Source organism: Salmo salar, chromosome ssa26 (genome assembly GCF_905237065.1).
Source record: "Salmo salar chromosome ssa26, Ssal_v3.1, whole genome shotgun sequence".
Taxonomy (NCBI): Eukaryota; Metazoa; Chordata; class Actinopteri; order Salmoniformes; family Salmonidae; genus Salmo; species Salmo salar.
The window spans coordinates 40,827,088-40,847,170 of record NC_059467.1 but is presented as its reverse complement, the minus strand read 5'-3'; the positions used below and the strand labels follow the sequence as shown (position 1 = coordinate 40,847,170).

Sequence of the window (20,083 nt, the reverse complement as noted above, 5' to 3'; positions counted from 1 at the left end):
GCACTCCAACTCTAAGACACTTTATGAATATGGCCCTGCTCACGGGTCTCCTGGGTCATGTTCTTTAGGCACGTGAAACGGGGAGGGCACTACCTGAGTGTATCTAATAACAACTTTTGTGTTTTCATTTCGGAGTTGGACATAAGACGGGGACTGAGGACTGACGGGGACGGAGGACTGACGGGGACGGAGGACTGACGGGGACGGAGGACTGACGGGATGTGACGGGGACAGAGGACTGGGAACACGACTCTAGTCTTTGTCATATGTCTAATATTCATCCATGTTACTAAACTCAGCAAAAAAATAAACATCCTCTCACTGTCAACTGCATTTATTTTCAGCAAACGTAACGTGTAAATATTTCTATGAACATAACAAGATTCTAAATCAAATCAAATCAAATGTATTTATATAGCCCTTCGTACATCAGCTGATATCTCAAAGTGCTGTACAGAAACCCAGCCTAAAACCCCAAACAGCAAGCAATGCATGTGAAAGAAGCACAGTGGCTAGGAAAAACTCCCTATGAAAAACTCCCTAGAAAGGCCAAAAACCTAATGGAATAGTGTTTCCCTGAACAAAGGGGGAGTCAAAATCAAAAGTAACAGTCAGTATCTGGTGTGGCCACCAGCTGCATTAAGTACTGCAGTGCATCTCCTCCTCATGGACTATACCAGATTTGCCAGTTCTTACTGTGAGATGTTACCCCACTCTTCCACCAAGGCACCTGCAAGTTCCCAGACATTTCTGGGGGGAATGGCCCTAGCCCTCACCCTCCGATCCAACAGGTCCCAGACGTGCTCAATGGAAAGGAGATCCGGGCTCTTCGCTGGCCATGGCAGAACACTGGCATTCCTGTCTTGCAGGAAATCACGCACAGAACGAGCAGTATGGCTGGTCATGTCAGGATGAGCCTGCGGGAAGGGTACCACATGAGGGAGGAGGATGTCTTCCCTGTTCCGCACAGCATTGAGATTGCCTGCAATGACAACAAGCTCAGTCCAATGATGCTGTGACACACCGCCCCAGAACATGACGGACCCTCCACCTCCAAATCGATTCCGCTCCAGAGTACAGGCCTCGGTGTAACGCTCATTCCTTTGACGATAAACACGAATCCGACCATCACCCCTGATGAGACAAAACCGCGACTCGTCAGTGAAGAGCACTTTTTGCCAGTCCTGTCTGGTCCAGCGACGGTGGGTTTGTGCCCATAGGCGACGTTGTTGCTGGTGATGTCTGGTGAGGACCTACCTTACAACAGGCCTACAAGCCCTCAGTCCAGCCTCTCTCTCAGCCTATTGCGGACAGTCTGAGCACTGATGGAGGGATGGTGCGTTCCTGGTGTAACTCAGGCAGTTGTTGTTGCCATCCTGTACCTGTCCTGCAGGTGTGATGTTTGGATGTACCGATCCTGTGCAGGTGTTGTTACACATGGTCTGCCACTGCGATCAGCTCTCCGTCCTGTCTCCCTGCAGCGCTGTCTTAGGCGTCTCACAGTACAGACATTGCAATTTATTGCCCTGGCCACATCTGCAGTCCTCATGCCTCCTTGCAGCATGCCTAAGGCACGTTCACGCAGATGAGCAGGGACCCTGGGCATCTTTCTTTTGGTGTTTTTCAGAGTCAGTAGAAAGGCCTCTTTAGTGTCCTAAGTTTTCATAACTGTGATCTTAATTGCCTACCGACCGTTCCACAGGTGCATGTTCATGAATTGTTTATGGTTCATTGAACAAGCATGGGAAGCAGTGTTTAAACCCTTTACAATGAAGATCTGTGAAATTATTTGGATTTTACGAATTACCTTTGAAAGACAGGGTCCTGGAGAAAGGGACATTTCTGTTTTTGCTGAGTTTACTTCCATCAGACTCTTCCATCAGACAATGGAATCAACTTCACTTGTGTGGATTTCCTGCTTTATTTATACAATGTTCCAAACATCTGGGCCCCATCGGGTTTGGCTTCAAACAAATAACTAATAAACATCTAGAAATCAAGATGGATTTGTTGCTTGTTTTTCTACCTTGCAATCAAGGCTAAATCTCTTCCAAAAATATAAAACCAAAATATAAAATGCCACATGCAACAATTTTCAAGGAAATCGGCCACCTCCAACGTCGTTTTTAGAGAATTTGGCAGTACCATATGTAACCACGCCAGCCCAGGACCTCCACATCCGGCTTCTTCACCTGCGGGATCTTCTGAGACCAGCCACCTAGACAGCTGATGAAACCGAGGAGTATTTTGGTCTGTAATAAAGCCCTTTTGTCGGGAAAAACCTATTCTGATCGGCGGGGTCTGGCTCCCCCAGTGGGTGGGCCTTGCTCCCAAGTGGGTGGGCCTAATCCGTAGATTAGGGCCTAATGAATTTATTTCACTTGATCTGATTTCTTTACAGTGAACTGTAACTCAGTAAAATTGTTGTAATTGTTGCATGTGCAGTTTTATATTTTTGTTCAGTATATATTGGAAGAGATTTAGCCTTGTTTGATTGCAAGGTAGAAAAACAAGCAGCAAATCCATCTTGATTTCTAGATGTTTATTAGTTATTTGTTTGAAGCCAAACCCGATGGGGCCCAGATGTTTGGAACATTGTATAATTAAAGCAGGAAATCCACACAAGTGAAGTTGATTCCATTGTCTGATGGAAGTGTTTAGGGTATTCCATGCGTATCTAACTGATCACCCATGGCACCAGGGCCTGTGTTCACAAAGTATCTCAGAGTAGGAGTGCTGATCTAGGATCAGTTTTGTCTTTTCGATCATAATAAATAAGAGGAGGTTCTGATCCCTGATCAGCACTGCTACTTTGAGAGGCTTTCTGAATATGGGCCCAGGTCTTTCACATTCAACATTTTTGAAGTAAGTAGTAACATGGATGAATAGCGAGGTGCAGTTGGTCCTTAGTAACATGGATGAATAGTGAGGTGCAGTATGTCAGTAGTAACATGGATGAATAGTGGGGTGCAGTAGGTCAGTAGTAACATGGATGAATAGTGGGGTGCAGTAGGTCAGTAGTAACATAGATTAATAGTGGGGTGCAGTAGGTCAGTAGTAACATGGATGAATAGTGGGGTGCAGTAGGTCAGTAGTAACATGGATAAATAGTGAGGTGCAGTAGGTCAGTAGTAACATGGATGAATAGTGGGGTGCAGTAGGTCAGTAGTAACGTGGATGAATAGTGGGGTGCAGTTGGTCCTTAGTAACATGGATGAATAGTGGGGTGCAGTAGGTCACTAGTAACATGGATGAATAGTGGGGTGCAGTAGGTCACTAGTAACATGGATGAATAGTGGGGTGCAGTAGGTCAGTAGTAACATGGATGAATAGTGGGGTGCAGTAGGTCAGTAGTAACATGGATGAATAGTGGGGTGCAGTAGGTCAGTAGTAACATGGATGAATAGTGGGGTGCAGTAGGTCAGTAGTAACATGGATGAATAGTGGGGTGCAGTAGGTCAGTAGTAACATGGATGAATAGTGATGTGCAGTAGGTCAGTAGTAACATGGATGAATAGTGATGTGCAGTAGGTCAGTAGTAACATGGATGAATAGTGAGGTGCAGTAGGTCAGTAGTAACATGGATGAATAGTGAGGTGCAGTAGGTCAGTAGTAACATGGATGAATAGTGAGGTGCAGTAGGTTAGTAGTAACATGGATGAATAGTGGGGTGCAGTAGGTCAGTAGTAACATGGATGAATAGTGGGGTGCAGTAGGTCAGTAGTAACATGGATGAATAGTGAGGTGCAGTAGGTCAGTAGTAACAGATGAATAGTGGGGTGCAGTAGGTCAGTAGTAACATGGATGAATAGTGAGGTGCAGTAGGTCACTAGTAACATGGATGAATAGTGAGGTGCAGTAGGTCACTAGTAACATGGATGAATAGTGAGGTGCAGTAGGTCAGTAGTAACATGGATGAATAGTGAGGTGCAGTAGGTCAGTAGTAACATGGATGAATAGTGGGGTGCAGTAGGTCAGTAGTAACATGGATGAATAGTGGGGTGCAGTAGGTCAGTAGTAACATGGATGAATAGTGGGGTGCAGTAGGTCAGTAGTAACATGGATGAATAGTGATGTGCAGTAGGTCAGTAGTAACATGGATGAATAGTGAGGTGCAGTAGGTCAGTAGTAACATGGATGAATAGTGAGGTGCAGTAGGTCAGTAGTAACATGGATGAATAGTGAGGTGCAGTAGGTTAGTAGTAACATGGATGAATAGTGGGGTGCAGTAGGTCAGTAGTAACATGGATGAATAGTGGGGTGCAGTAGGTCAGTAGTAACATGGATGAATAGTGGGGTGCAGTAGGTTAGTAGTAACATGGATGAATAGTGGGGTGCAGTAGGTCAGTAGTAACATGGATGAATAGTGGGGTGCAGTAGGTCAGTAGTAACATGGATGAATAGTGAGGTGCAGTAGGTCAGTAGTAACAGATGAATAGTGGGGTGCAGTAGGTCAGTAGTAACATGGATGAATAGTGAGGTGCAGTAGGTCACTAGTAACATGGATGAATAGTGAGGTGCAGTAGGTCACTAGTAACATGGATGAATAGTGAGGTGCAGTAGGTCAGTAGTAACATGGATGAATAGTGAGGTGCAGTAGGTCAGTAGTAACATGGATGAATAGTGGGGTGCAGTAGGTCAGTAGTAACATGGATGAATAGTGGGGTGCAGTAGGTCAGTAGTAACATGGATGAATAGTGGGGTGCAGTAGGTCAGTAGTAACATGGATGAATAGTGATGTGCAGTAGGTCAGTAGTAACATGGATGAATAGTGATGTGCAGTAGGTCAGTAGTAACATGGATGAATAGTGATGTGCAGTAGGTCAGTAGTAACATGGATGAATAGTGAGGTGCAGTAGGTCAGTAGTAACATGGATGAATAGTGAGGTGCAGTAGGTTAGTAGTAACATGGATGAATAGTGGGGTGCAGTAGGTCAGTAGTAACATGGATGAATAGTGGGGTGCAGTAGGTCAGTAGTAACATGGATGAATAGTGGGGTGCAGTAGGTTAGTAGTAACATGGATGAATAGTGGGGTGCAGTAGGTCAGTAGTAACATGGATGAATAGTGGGGTGCAGTAGGTCAGTAGTAACATGGATGAATAGTGAGGTGCAGTAGGTCAGTAGTAACAGATGAATAGTGGGGTGCAGTAGGTCAGTAGTAACATGGATGAATAGTGAGGTGCAGTAGGTCACTAGTAACATGGATGAATAGTGAGGTGCAGTAGGTCACTAGTAACATGGATGAATAGTGAGGTGCAGTAGGTCAGTAGTAACATGGATGAATACTGAGGTGCAGTAGGTCACTAGTAACATGGATGAATAGTGGGGTGCAGTAGGTCACTAGTAACATGGATGAATAGTCAGGTGCAGTAGGTCAGTAGTAACATGGATGAATAGTGGGGTGCAGTAGGTCACTAGTAACATGGATGAATAGTGAGGTGCAGTAGGTCAGTAGTAACATGGATGAATAGTGGGGTGCAGTAGGTCAGTAGTAACATGGATGAATAGTGAGGTGCAGTAGGTCAGTAGTAACATGGATGAATAGTGAGGTGCAGTAGGTCAGTAGTAACATGGATGAATAGTGAGGTGCAGTAGGTCAGTAGTAACATGGATGAATAGTGGGGTGCAGTAGGTCAGTAGTAACATGGATGAATAGTGAGGTGCAGTAGGTCACTAGTAACATGGATGAATAGTGAGGTGCAGTAGGTCAGTAGTAACATGGATGAATAGTGAGGTGCAGTAGGTCACTAGTAACATGGATGAATAGTGAGGTGCAGTAGGTCAGTAGTAACATGGATGAATAGTGGGGTGCAGTAGGTCAGTAGTAACATGGATGAATAGTGAGGTGCAGTAGGTCAGTAGTAACATGGATGAATAGTGGGGTGCAGTAGGTCAGTAGTAACATGGATGAATAGTGAGGTGCAGTAGGTCAGTAGTAACATGGATGAATAGTGGGGTGCAGTAGGTCAGTAGTAACATGGATGAATAGTGGGGTGCAGTAGGTCAGTAGTAACATGGATGAATAGTGGGGTGCAGTAGGTCAGTAGTAACATGGATGAATAGTGGGGTGCAGTAGGTCGGTAGTAACATGGATGAATAGTGAGGTGCAGTAGGTCGGTAGTAACATGGATGAATAGTGGGGTGCAGTAGGTTAGTAGTAACATGGATGAATAGTGGGGTGCAGTAGGTCAGTAGTAACATGGATGAATAGTGAGGTGCAGTAGGTCAGTAGTAACATGGATGAATAGTGGGGTGCAGTAGGTCAGTAGTAACATGGATGAATAGTGAGGTGCAGTAGGTCGGTAGTAACATGGATGAATAGTGAGGTGCAGTAGGTCACTAGTAACATGGATGTGTGGTTTTGTATGCTCCTGCAGGCGGGCACGGTGCGAGACTCCATGGCCAAGTCCCTGTACAGCGCACTGTTTGACTGGATTGTGTTCCGGATCAACCACGCACTGCTCAACAACCGGGACTTGGAGGAAAGCGCCAAGGTAAGACCAACGTGACTGCTATCATGCTTTGTTACGACATACTTATGTCTGCTTATAATATATATATGTCATGCGTTGATGACATGCTCACCTCTCCACTTCATTAAGATTAAGATCACTTGATTGGTCAATTTCAAGGTCCAACTAAAAGGTTACTTCTGCTTTTAATCCAACCTCTCTGAAAGGCACGCATACATACAGTGGTGGGAAAAAGTACCCAATCGTTCTACTTGAGAACTTGAGTATTTCGTTTTAAATATACTTAAGTATCAAAAGTACAAGTATAAACCATTTCAAAGTCCTTATATCAAGCAAATCAGACGGCACCATTTTGTTGATGTTTTTCATATACGGATAGCCAGGGGCACACTCGGACCTCATTCACAAAGGAAGCATTTGTGTTTAGTGAGTCTGCCAGATCAAAGGCAGTAGGGATGACCAGGGATGTTCTCTTAATAAGTATGTCAATTGCACCATTTTCCTGTCCTGCTAAGCATTCAAAATGTAATTAGTGCTTTTGGTTGTCAGGAATTTTTTTATGGAGTAAAAAGTACATTATTTTCTTTAGGAATGTAGTGAAGTAAGAGTTGTCAAAAATGTAAAGTACAGATACTACTTAAGTAATAGTACTTTACTGCATACATACATATACAGGTTTTGGGGACGTGTGGGGGGCTGCCACACTGGGTGTCTAGGGAGCTGTTGTTGGGGCAGATAAGTGCCTTGCTCAAGGGCACAACATTTACCCTCCTTTTGCCAGATTGGTTTCCGTCAGACTCTGGATTCGAACTGGCAACCCTCCGGTTGCAGGCTCACCTCTCTAACCGTTAGGCTACCTGACGCTTACCTCTCTGCCCGGAATAACTGGCTTTATGCTTCTGTTACAGGTGTTCAAATAGAGCGTGAACACCTTGGCAGAGACATGCTGTGATAAGACAAGCTGTTTTATTGATTTAATAAATCATAGTATGAACCACCTTCTGGAATCAGTGACATCAGTGGTTATGTTTGAACAGCTTCAACCTTGTTTGCCATTATGTGGCTAAGGATCTTTGGTAACCTTCTCAGTTAGACTTTCACCAATATGGCTTTTATATTGAATTGTTTTTCTTGTTGTCAAAAAGCATGTTGTTAATTGAGATTTCACCGTCATGTATCCCTCACAGATCTTTTCCATCGGAGTGCTGGACATCTTTGGCTTTGAGGACTACGAAAACAACAGCTTTGAGCAGTTCTGCATCAACTTCGCCAACGAGAGGCTCCAACACTACTTCAATCAGCACATCTTTAAACTTGAGCAGGTAAGGCATTTGGCATTCCTGCACTCTTTCAGTACTAAACTGTACTTATCCACAATGCACTTACATGGAAGTCTACTATACAGTGGTCCTTTAAAGAGGAGGCAAGCTCCTCCAATGGGTTATGCAATAGGGTTTATTATGGGGCTGACCGCCACACCGCCTCATTCCTCATTATGATGGATGGATGTTATCTCCTCAATCCTCATTATGATGGATGGATGTTACCTCCTCATTCCTCATTATGCTGATGGATGTTGTCTCCTCAACCCTCATTATGATGGATGGATGTTTCTCCTCAATCCTCATTATGATGGATGGATGTTACCTCCTCATTCCTCATTATGCTGATGGATGTTGTCTCCTCAACCCTCATTATGATGGATGGATGTTGTCTCCTCATTATGATGGATGGATGTTGTCTCCTCAACCCTCATTATGATGGATGGATGTTGTCTCCTCAACCCTCATTATGATGGATGGATGTTGTCTCCTCAATCCTCATTATGATGGTTGGATGTTGTCTCCTCAACCCTCATTATGATGGTTGGATGTTGTCTCCTCAACCCTCATTATGATGGTTGGATGTTGTCTCCTCAACCCTCATTATGATGGTTGGCTGTTGTCTCCTCAACCCTCATTATGATGGATGGATGTTATCTCCTCAACCCTCATTATGATGGATTCTGTTATCTCCTCAACCCTCATTATGATGGATGTATGTTGGTGTTAACTGACTGGATTGGAGAGAAAGGTTGTTTCGGTCATGATCAGCTTTGTAAGTAAACATCATGTTTAATCACGATTGTCCTTTAGTACTTTTAGGCTGCATTCACACAGGCAGCCCAATTCTGATATTTTTTCCACTAATTGGTCTTTTGACCAATGATATCAATCTTTTTCAAAGGTGATCTGATTGGTCAAAAGACCAATTAGTGAAAAAAATATCAGTATTTGGCTGCCTGTCTAAATGCAGCCTTAGTAAGTACAACTGAAACTGATTGGAGAGTTCCTTTTAACAATGCCATCTTGGTAATGACATACTGTATTTGCTCAAGGAGGCCTCCTGTACAAAGGCACCCATCCATAAAGTCACTGCCGTCATTAACCTCCATGTTAAAAATTAGCCACGGCTTTTGAACGTGTACAGCACTCACTCAACTTCTAAGAGGGTTTGTTTGCTTCATGCTTTGGTGAGGTTGGGCCATTGCATCCTGCTAATAATAAGTCAGATTTAATGGGATTTCCTATGTTAAAATGTACTGTTCCTCAACAGAACAAATGATTTAATGGGATTTCCTATGTTAAAATGTACTGTTCCTCAACAGAACAAATGATTTAATGGGATTTCCTATGTTAAAATGTACTGTTCCTCAACAGAACAAATGATTTAATGGGATTTCCTATGTTAAAATGTACTGTTCCTCAACAGAACAAATGATTTAATGGGATTTCCTATGTTAAAATGTACTGTTCCTCAACAGAACAAATGATTTAATGGGATTTCCTATGTTAAAATGTACTGTTCCTCAACAGAACAAATGGCTTATGAAATGAATGATCTTAGAAGAGCACTGAAGTGTCCAAACCTTTGACTGGTTCTGTAGTTCTGAACTGAAGTGAACAAGACAATACTCTGGTATAGTTCTGAACTCAATACTCATAAGAATGTACTAAAGCAACCACGTGCTGCTTGTCATAAGCAGGCAGCCATTTTTATGGTGGTTGTAAATGTCCTTGTCCCCTACCGTTTCTGGTGGTTGTAAATGTCCTTGTCCCCTACCGTTTCTGGTGGTTGTAAATGTCCTTGTCCCCTACCGTTTCTGGTGGTTGTAAATGTCCTTGTCCCCTACCATTTCTGGTGGTTGTAAATGTCCTTGTCCCCTACCGTTTCTGGTGGTTGTAAATGTCCTTGTCCCCTACCGTTTTTGGTGGTTATGTGCTTATCTGCTACCTTTAGAAAATAAATATTTTGAGCTTATAAATGCAAATTCTTAAAAGAAAATGTTTGACATCCCAGGCATGCACATTCTCGTAGAGACATTGCTATAAGAGAGAGGGGTGTGTGTGTGTGTGTGTGTGTGTGTGTGTGTGTGTGTGTGTGTGTGTGTGTGTGTGTGTGTGTGTGTGTGTGTGTGTGTGTGTGTGTGTGCGCGCATGGCCTGAATTCCTCCAGAGAGCGGGTAGAGTGCGTCATTCAGCAGGCTGCAGCATCTCACTCCCCAGTGACTGTCATATCATCTAATAACTCCACACTGTAAGTGTTGGCAAACCATCAGATGTCTAAACCACTGCTGGTAACGTAGAGCAGGACTGTCATTAGAGCTGTGTTTATGGTCCATTCACACTCAAAGAACAGTATGGTGGGCTACTGTACTGTACACAGCCAGCTAGTATGGTGGCCTACTGTACACAGCCAGCTAGTATGGTGGCCTACTGTACTGTACACAGCCAGCTAGTACGGTGGCCTACTGTACTGTACACAGCCAGCTAGTATGGTGGCCTACTGTACTGTACACAGCCAGCTAGTATGGTGGCCTACTGTACTGTACACAGCCAGCTAGTATGGCGGCCTACTGTACTGTACACAGCCAGCTAGTATGGTGGCCTACTGTACTGTACACAGCCAGCTAGTATGGTGGTCTACTGTACTGTACACAGCCAGCTAGTATGGCGGCCTACTGTACACAGCCAGCTAGTATGGCGGCCTACTGTACTGTACACAGCCAGCTAGTATGGTGGCCTACTGTACTGTACACAGCCAGCTAGTATGGTGGCCTACTGTACTGTACACAGCCAGCTAGTATGGTGGTCTACTGTACTGTACACAGCCAGCTAGTATGGTGGTCTACTGTACACAGCCAGCTAGTATGGTGGCCTACTGTACACAGCCAGCTAGTATGGTGGCCTACTGTACTGTACACAGCCAGCTAGTATGGTGGTCTACTGTACTGTACACAGCCAGCTAGTATGGCGGCCTACTGTACTGTACACAGCCAGCTAGTATGGCGGCCTACTGTACTGTACACAGCCAGCTAGTATGGCGGCCTACTGTACTGTACACAGCCAGCTAGTATGGCGGCCTACTGTACTGTACACAGCCAGCTAGTATGGTGGCCTACTGTACTGTACACAGCCAGCTAGTATGGTGGCCTACTGTACTGTACACAGCCAGCTAGTATGGTGGCCTACTGTACTGTACACAGCCAGCTAGTATGGTGGCCTACTGTACTGTACACAGCCAGCTAGTATGGTGGTCTACTGTACTGTACACAGCCAGCTAGTATGGCGGCCTACTGTACTGTACACAGCCAGCTAGTATGGTGGCCTACTGTACTGTACACAGCCAGCTAGTATGGTGGCCTACTGTACTGTACACAGCCAGCTAGTATGGTGGCCTACTGTACTGTACACAGCCAGCTAGTATGGTGGTCTACTGTACTGTACACAGCCAGCTAGTATGGCGGCCTACTGTACTGTACACAGCCAGCTAGTATGGTGGTCTACTGTACTGTACACAGCCAGCTAGTATGGCGGCCTACTGTACTGTACACAGCCAGCTAGTATGGCGGCCTACTGTACTGTACACAGCCAGCTAGTATGGCGGCCTACTGTACTGTACACAGCCAGCTAGTATGGCGGCCTACTGTACAGCTAGTTGTACAGCTAGCCAGCTAGTATGGTGGTCTACTGTACACAGCCAGCTAGTATGGTGGCCTACTGTACTGTACACAGCCAGCTAGTATGGCGGTCTACTGTACTGTACACAGCCAGCTAGTATGGCGGCCTACTGTACTGTACACAGCCAGCTAGTATGGCGGCCTACTGTACTGTACACAGCCAGCTAGTATGGCGGCCTACTGTACTGTACACAGCCAGCTAGTATGGCGGCCTACTGTACTGTACACAGCCAGCTAGTATGGCGGCCTACTGTACTGTACACAGCCAGCTAGTATGGCGGCCTACTGTACTGTACACAGCCAGCTAGTATGGTGGCCTACTGTACTGTACACAGCCAGCTAGTATGGTGGCCTACTGTACTGTACACAGCCAGCTGGTATGGCGGCCTACTGTACTGTACACAGCCAGCTGGTATGGTGGTCTACTGTACTATACACAGCCAGCTAGTATGGTGGCCTACTGTACTGTACACAGCCAGCTAGTATGGTGGTCTACTGTACTGTACACAGCCAGCTGGTATGGCGGCCTACTGTACACCGCCAGCTAGTATGGTGGTCTACTGTACTGTACACAGCCAGCTAGTATGGTGGGCTACTGTACTGTACACAGCCAGCTAGTATGGTGGCCTACTGTACTGTACACAGCCAGCTAGTATGGTGGCCTACTGTACTGTACACAGCCAGCTAGTATGGTGGTCTACTGTACTGTACACAGCCAGCTAGTATGGTGGCCTACTGTACTGTACACACCCAGCTAGTATGGCGGCCTACTGTACTGTACACAGCCAGCTGGTATGGCGGCCTACTGTACTGTACACAGCCAGCTGGTATGGCGGCCTACTGTACACCGCCAGCTAGTATGGTGGTCTACTGTACTGTACACAGCTAGCTAGTATGGCGGCCTACTGTACTGTACACAGCCAGCTGGTATGGTGGCCTACTGTACTGTACACAGCCAGCTGGTATGGTGGTCTACTGTACTGTACACAGCCAGCTAGTATGGTGGTCTACTGTACTGTACACAGCCAGCTGGTATGGCGGCCTACTGTACTGTACACAGCCAGCTAGTATGGTGGCCTACTGTACTGTACACAGCCAGCTAGTATGGTGGCCTACTGTACTGTACACAGCCAGCTGGTATGGCGGCCTACTGTACTGTACACAGCCAGCTAGTATGGTGGTCTACTGTACTATACACAGCCAGCTAGTATGGTGGCCTACTGTACTGTACACAGCCAGCTAGTATGGTGGTCTACTGTACTGTACACAGCCAGCTAGTATGGTGGCCTACTGTACTGTACACAGCCAGCTAGTATGGCGGCCTACTGTACTGTACACAGCCAGCTAGTATGGCGGCCTACTGTACTGTACACAGCCAGCTGGTATGGCGGCCTACTGTACACCGCCAGCTAGTATGGTGGTCTACTGTACTGTACACAGCTAGCTAGTATGGTGGTCTACTGTACTATACACAGCCAGCTAGTATGGTGGCCTACTGTACTGTACACAGCCAGCTAGTATGGTGGTCTACTGTACTGTACACAGCCAGCTAGTATGGTGGCCTACTGTACTGTACACAGCCAGCTAGTATGGTGGCCTACTGTACTGTACACAGCCAGCTGGTATGGCGGCCTACTGTACTGTACACAGCCAGCTGGTATGGCGGCCTACTGTACTGTACACAGCCAGCTGGTATGGCGGCCTACTGTACTGTACACAGCCAGCTGGTATGGCGGCCTACTGTACTGTACACAGCCAGCTGGTATGGCGGCCTACTGTACTGTACACAGCCAGCTGGTATGGCGGCCTACTGTACTGTACACAGCCAGCTAGTATGGCGGCCTACTGTACTGTACACAGCCAGCTAGTATGGCGGCCTACTGTACTGTACACAGCCAGCTAGTATGGCGGCCTACTGTACTGTACACAGCCAGCTAGTATGGCGGCCTACTGTACTGTACACAGCCAGCTAGTATGGCGGCCTACTGTACTGTACACAGCCAGCTAGTATGGCGGCCTACTGTACACAGCCAGCTAGTATGGCGGCCTACTGTACACAGCCAGCTAGTATGGCGGCCTACTGTACACAGCCAGCTAGTATGGCGGCCTACTGTACACAGCCAGCTAGTATGGTGGCCTACTGTACTGTACACAGCCAGCTAGTATGGTGGCCTACTGTACTGTACACAGCCAGCTAGTATGGTGGCCTACTGTACTGTACACAGCCAGCTAGTATGGTGGTCTACTGTACTGTACACAGCCAGCTAGTATGGTGGCCTACTGTACACAGCCAGCTAGTATGGCGGTCTACTGTACTGTACACAGCCAGCTAGTATGGCGGCCTAATGTACTGTACACAGCCAGCTAGTATGGCGGCCTACTGTACTGTACACAGCCAGCTAGTATGGCGGCCTACTGTACTGTACACAGCCAGCTAGTATGGCGGCCTACTGTACTGTACACAGCCAGCTAGTATGGCGGCCTACTGTACTGTACACAGCCAGCTAGTATGGCGGCCTACTGTACTGTACACAGCCAGCTAGTATGGCGGCCTACTGTACTGTACACAGCCAGCTAGTATGGCGGCCTACTGTACACAGCCAGCTAGTATGGCGGCCTACTGTACACAGCCAGCTAGTATGGCGGCCTACTGTACACAGCCAGCTAGTATGGCGGCCTACTGTACACAGCCAGCTAGTATGGCGGCCTACTGTACACAGCCAGCTAGTATGGCGGCCTACTGTACACAGCCAGCTAGTATGGCGGCCTACTGTACACAGCCAGCTAGTATGGCGGCCTACTGTACACAGCCAGCTAGTATGGCGGCCTACTGTACACAGCCAGCTAGTATGGCGGCCTACTGTACACAGCCAGCTAGTATGGCGGCCTACTGTACACAGCCAGCTAGTATGGCGGCCTACTGTACACAGCCAGCTAGTATGGCGGCCTACTGTACACAGCCAGCTAGTATGGCGGCCTACTGTACACAGCCAGCTAGTATGGCGGCCTACTGTACACAGCCAGCTAGTATGGCGGTCTACTGTACACAGCCAGCTAGTATGGCGGTCTACTGTACACAGCCAGCTGGTATGGCGGCCTACTGTACTGTACACAGCCAGCTGGTATGGCGGCCTACTGTACTGTACACAGCCAGCTGGTACGGCGGCCTACTGTACTGTACACAGCCAGCTAGTACGGCGGCCTACTGTACTGTACACAGCCAGCTAGTACGGCGGCCTACTGTACTGTACACAGCCAGCTAGTACGGCGGCCTACTGTACTGTACACAGCCAGCTAGTACGGCGGCCTACTGTACTGTACACAGCCAGCTAGTACGGCGGTCTACTGTACTGTACACAGCCAGCTAGTACGGCGGCCTACTGTACTGTACACAGCCAGCTAGTACGGCGGCCTACTGTACTGTACACAGCCAGCTAGTATGGCGGCCTACTGTACTGTACACAGCCAGCTAGTATGGCGGCCTACTGTACTGTACACAGCCAGCTAGTATGGCGGCCTACTGTACTGTACACAGCCAGCTAGTATGGCGGCCTACTGTACTGTACACAGCCAGCTAGTATGGCGGCCTACTGTACTGTACACAGCCAGCTAGCATGGTCAACAGTCTTCTTACTGCTATTAGCTAACCACTATCGTGTTGCTCATCTTGTCTCGTGTTGTAACGCTGTGCTGAAGTGTGAACTGTGAACACAGCATGGGCCTTGATGGTTTTACTGACTGAACTGGGGCTGATTGAAGTCCTAGTCTATAAAGCACCAGCATGCCCTCAAAGTCCATGATAATGATTGACTAGAAAAAGTCTCCATTTTGTATGATCCTGTAAGTCACACTACAAGGCTCTCTGTGCAGACAGACATGTTCAGACCCTGTTAGAATGAGAACACACCAGCCCATCATCAATGTGTGACTGTGTTGACATCCAAGAATCGGGCTGTAAATGTGACCTGCTTGAGTAGCACAAGGATCATCGATTCTAATGCTTTACCTTTTCCAAGCACTCACCGTAGTTGTCCAGGCATGTTTTGCCCAGTGCTTTACTTGACAGGAAGATCCCATTTGGAGACGTCCAAGTCCTCTGGTTAACAGAAAATAAGGACTGGGTTATTTGCCATGGTTTGGAGGCCAGGGTCAGTCACGGTGTAGAACCGTTTTAGCATTGTTCAAGGGCTCAACGTCAGCAGATGGCAGGTTACTTGTGCTCATGGGAAATTGAATAAAGCAGGGGATTTATTTGCATATCTGGATTGTATTGTTGTGATAGCGTGACTGACCTGCACATCTAGTTGTAGGAAACCGGAGAGATGAGAGGCTGCGTTGTGAAGGCCTAGTGGTGGCCCTAATAGATGACAGATCAACATGGAGACAATATCATTCTGTCTAAAGAGATATATTCAGCTAGCCTGTATTTGCATTTGCCAATTTGTAAGTCGCTCTGGATAAGAGCGTCTGCTAAATGACGTAAAAATAAATATATATAAATATAAGTCCTTTAAATATTGTTGGACTGAGCCGTTTCCTTTGTGTTGGGTAACTCTGACAGTGCGCGAGGGGAGGTGCTAGTTGCCCCTCAGGAAGTGTGTGTGTGTGCGTCGGAACAAGCGACGTGGGGGACAAAGTTGACAGACATCAGGTTGGCTCATCTCCAGCTACATCTGGCAGGCATGACATCACCATCATAAATCACTACACACTGGAGGGATTCTTGGAATAGTCAGACACATCACACACTTGTGTATACACGCTCACACACACACGATCACACACGCGCACACGAGCGCTCATTATACGGTTAATGGTATGTGGTTTGGTATGTGTTTTTACCATTTATAGAGATGTTGTAAATGTAGTTCTCTGGTTTGTCCATGTGCTACCAGGGTTCATTCAGGTTGTTAGATAGATCTAGGCTCACTGAAGGAGACCTGATGGAGTCGAGAGGGAAGCAGAATAGAGATGGAGGTTAACAGACAAACATAGCAGATGCTGTATGCACTATGACATTCAGTTACACATCAGCGTGAGCCTACCATATCGGAAATATCCACAACAACATTTTATAGGACCTTGTTCAGTGTTTGTGGTGTAAACACAATACATATATATGGTCCCTTGTTAAGCGTTGAATGACCGGGCCGTTGGTTCATTCCATTCTTCTGCAGACTGGGATCATAAACCACCGCATTAGGTTATTGTTTCTGTGCCCATGCTGCCACCAATGAGGTTTGTTCTGGTATTTCCCTGTCGTTATTTGCGAGGGCAGAGGGATAACAGATTGACTGGTTTGTTCAGCTGACTGTGTGTCTTTTGGCTAATAGAGAGGAGGGGAAAGGAGGCTCCATTGATTTGATGAAACTCTCGCTGGGATTCTAGCCCTTTATTGCTCCGTTCTTTTCCCCAGCGAGTCAAGGAAACGACGTGCAGTAGGGGAGAAACACTGCAAAATGCTAAGAATGCTTTTCATATTATTAAACCGCAAAGTGGTCCAGGCTGGCACAGCACAGCACGGTGGTCCAGGCAGGCACAAGGAAGGGTTGTGCTGTGTTCTAGCCTAACAGAAAAAAAACACTACTACTGGAATACTGTTGTTTTGTTTGTTCAGGCCCAGTATCAACACTACTACTGGAACACTGTTGTTTTGTTTGTTCAGGCCCAGGATCAACACTACTACTGGAACACTGTTGTTTTGTTTGTTCAGGCCCAGTAACAACACTACTACTGGAACACTGTTGTTTTGTTTGTTCAGGCCCAGGATCAACACTACTACTGGAACACTGTTGTTTTGTTTGTTCAGGCCCAGGATCAACACTACTACTGGAACACTGTTGTTTTGTTTGTTCAGGCCCAGGATCAACACTACTACTGGAACACTGTTGTTTTGTTTGTTCAGGCCCAGGATCAACACTACTACTGGAACACTGTTGTTTTGTTTGTTCAGGCCCAGGATCAACACTACTACTGGAACACTGTTGTTTTGTTTGTTCAGGCCCAGGATCAACACTACTACTGGAACACTGTTGTTTTGTTTGTTCAGGCCCAGGATCAACACTACTACTGGAACACTGTTGTTTTGTTTGTTCAGGCCCAGTAACAACACTACTACTGGAACACTGTTGTTTTGTTTGTTCAGGCCCAGGATCAACACTACTACTGGAACACTGTTGTTTTGTTTGTTCAGGCCCAGTAACAACACTACTACTGGAACACTGTTGTTTTGTTTGTTCAGGCCCAGGATCAACACTACTACTGGAACACTGTTGTTTTGTTTGTTCAGGCCCAGGATCAACACTACTACTGGAACACTGTTGTTTTGTTTGTTCAGGCCCAGGATCAACACTACTACTGGAACACTGTTGTTTTGTTTGTTCAGGCCCAGTATCAACACTACTACTGGAACACTGTTGTTTTGTTTGTTCAGGCCCAGGATCAACACTACTACTGGAATACTGTTGTTTTGTTTGTTCAGGCCCAGTATCAACACTACTACTGGAACACTGTTGTTTTGTTTGTTCAGGCCCAGTAACAACACTACTACTGGAATACTGTTGTTTTGTTTGTTCAGGCCCAGTATCAACACTACTACTGGAACACTGTTGTTTTGTTTGTTCAGGCCCAGTAACAACACTACTACTGGAACACTGTTGTTTTGTTTGTTCAGGCCCAGGATCAACACTACTACTGGAACACTGTTGTTTTGTTTGTTCAGGCCCAGTATCAACACTACTACTGGAACACTGTTGTTTTGTTTGTTCAGGCCCAGTATCAACACTACTACTGGAACACTGTTGTTTTGTTTGTTCAGGCCCAGTATCAACACTACTACTGGAACACTGTTGTTTTGTTTGTTCAGGCCCAGTATCAACACTACTACTGGAACACTGTTGTTTTGTTTGTTCAGGCCCAGTATCAACACTACTACTGGAACACTGTTGTTTTGTTTGTTCAGGCCCAGTAACAACACTACTACTGGAACACTGTTGTTTTGTTTGTTCAGGCCCAGTATCAACACTACTACTGGAACACTGTTGTTTTGTTTGTTCAGGCCCAGGATCAACACTACTACTGGAACACTGTTGTTTTGTTTGTTCAGGCCCAGTATCAACACTACTACTGGAACACTGTTGTTTTGTTTGTTCAGGCCCAGTAACAACACTACTACTGGAACACTGTTGTTTTGTTTGTTCAGGCCCAGTAACAACACTACTACTGGAACACTGTTGTTTTGTTTGTTCAGGCCCAGTATCAACACTACTACTGGAACACTGTTGTTTTGTTTGTTCAGGCCCAGTATCAACACTACTACTGGAACACTGTTGTTTTGTTTGTTCAGGCCCAGGATCAACACTACTACTGGAACACTGTTGTTTTGTTTGTTCAGGCCCAGGATCAACACTACTACTGGAACACTGTTGTTTTGTTTGTTCAGGCCCAGGATCAACACTACTACTGGAACACTGTTGTTTTGTTTGTTCAGGCCCAGGATCAACACTACTACTGGAACACTGTTGTTTTGTTTGTTCAGGCCCAGGATCAACACTACTACTGGAACACTGTTGTTTTGTTTGTTCAGGCCCAGGATCAACACTACTACTGGAACACTGTTGTTTTGTTTGTTCAGGCCCAGGATCAACACTACTACTGGAACACTGTTGTTTTGTTTGTTCAGGCCCAGTAACAACACTACTACTGGAACACTGTTGTTTTGTTTGTTCAGGCCCAGTATCAACACTACTACTGGCACACTGTTGATTTGTTTGTTCAGGCCCAGTAACAACACTACTACTGGAACACTGTTGTTTTGTTTGTTCAGGCCCAGGATCAACACTACTACTGGAACACTGTTGTTTTGTTTGTTCAGGCCCAGTAACAACACTACTACTGGCACACTGTTGTTTTGTTTGTTCAGGCCAAGAGTCAGTGGAGGCTTCTGAGGGGAGGACGGCAAAATGTAAACCATGTTTTTGATGTATTTGATAGCATTCCACCTATTCCGCTCCAGCCATTACCAAGAGCTCGTCCTCCCCAATTAAAGTGTAACCAACCTCCAGTGCCAACAGTGAAGAAACACAGAGTACAGGCCACAGTCTTGTTTTACCTGTCCTTGGGATGAAATGTGTGATGTAGGTTGTGAATGACAGTTATGTGGTTGATGTTTGTTCGGACAATCCCCTACTCCACTATCATATGCATAGTGTTCTGACTTTGCAGTTGTGGCAGACAACCCAAACCTCTGTAGAACTTACACAGCATAGGAGAGGGATGTCCCATACAATGTTATGGTGCTCAGGGGTATTTGGTACTAGTTGGTAAGATTCTTACTAGACTTACTAGGACCAAACCTTAAGTGTGATCTTACAATGCTATGGTTCAACATCTTCATGTTTCTATTTGTTCATCCCTGAAACCCTAGACCCACTCCAATTCCCATACCGCCCCAACAGATGACGCAGTCTCAGTCGCACTCACACTGCCCTCTCCCCCCCCTTTTGTTTATTATCTATGCATAGTCATTTTACCCCTACCTACATGTACAAATGACCTCAACTAACCTGTACCCCCGCACATTGACTCGGTACCTGTACCCCCTGTATATA

The 20,083-nt window shown here is 46.1% G+C and overlaps 1 protein-coding gene across 16 annotated transcripts in view; it reads left to right on the top strand.

Annotated features, from left to right (window-relative positions):
- The window catches only part of myo9aa (myosin IXAa), a 202,530-nt gene that overhangs the window by 107,862 nt on the left and 74,585 nt on the right, over positions 1-20,083 (top strand). For all 16 annotated transcript variants that reach the window (XM_045708257.1, XM_045708250.1, XM_045708251.1 and 13 more), the window contains 2 exons: positions 6,380-6,496; positions 7,663-7,797. In XM_045708257.1, the coding sequence (XP_045564213.1) occupies positions 6,380-6,496; positions 7,663-7,797 (252 nt within the window). The remainder of the gene's footprint in view (positions 1-6,379; positions 6,497-7,662; positions 7,798-20,083) is intronic.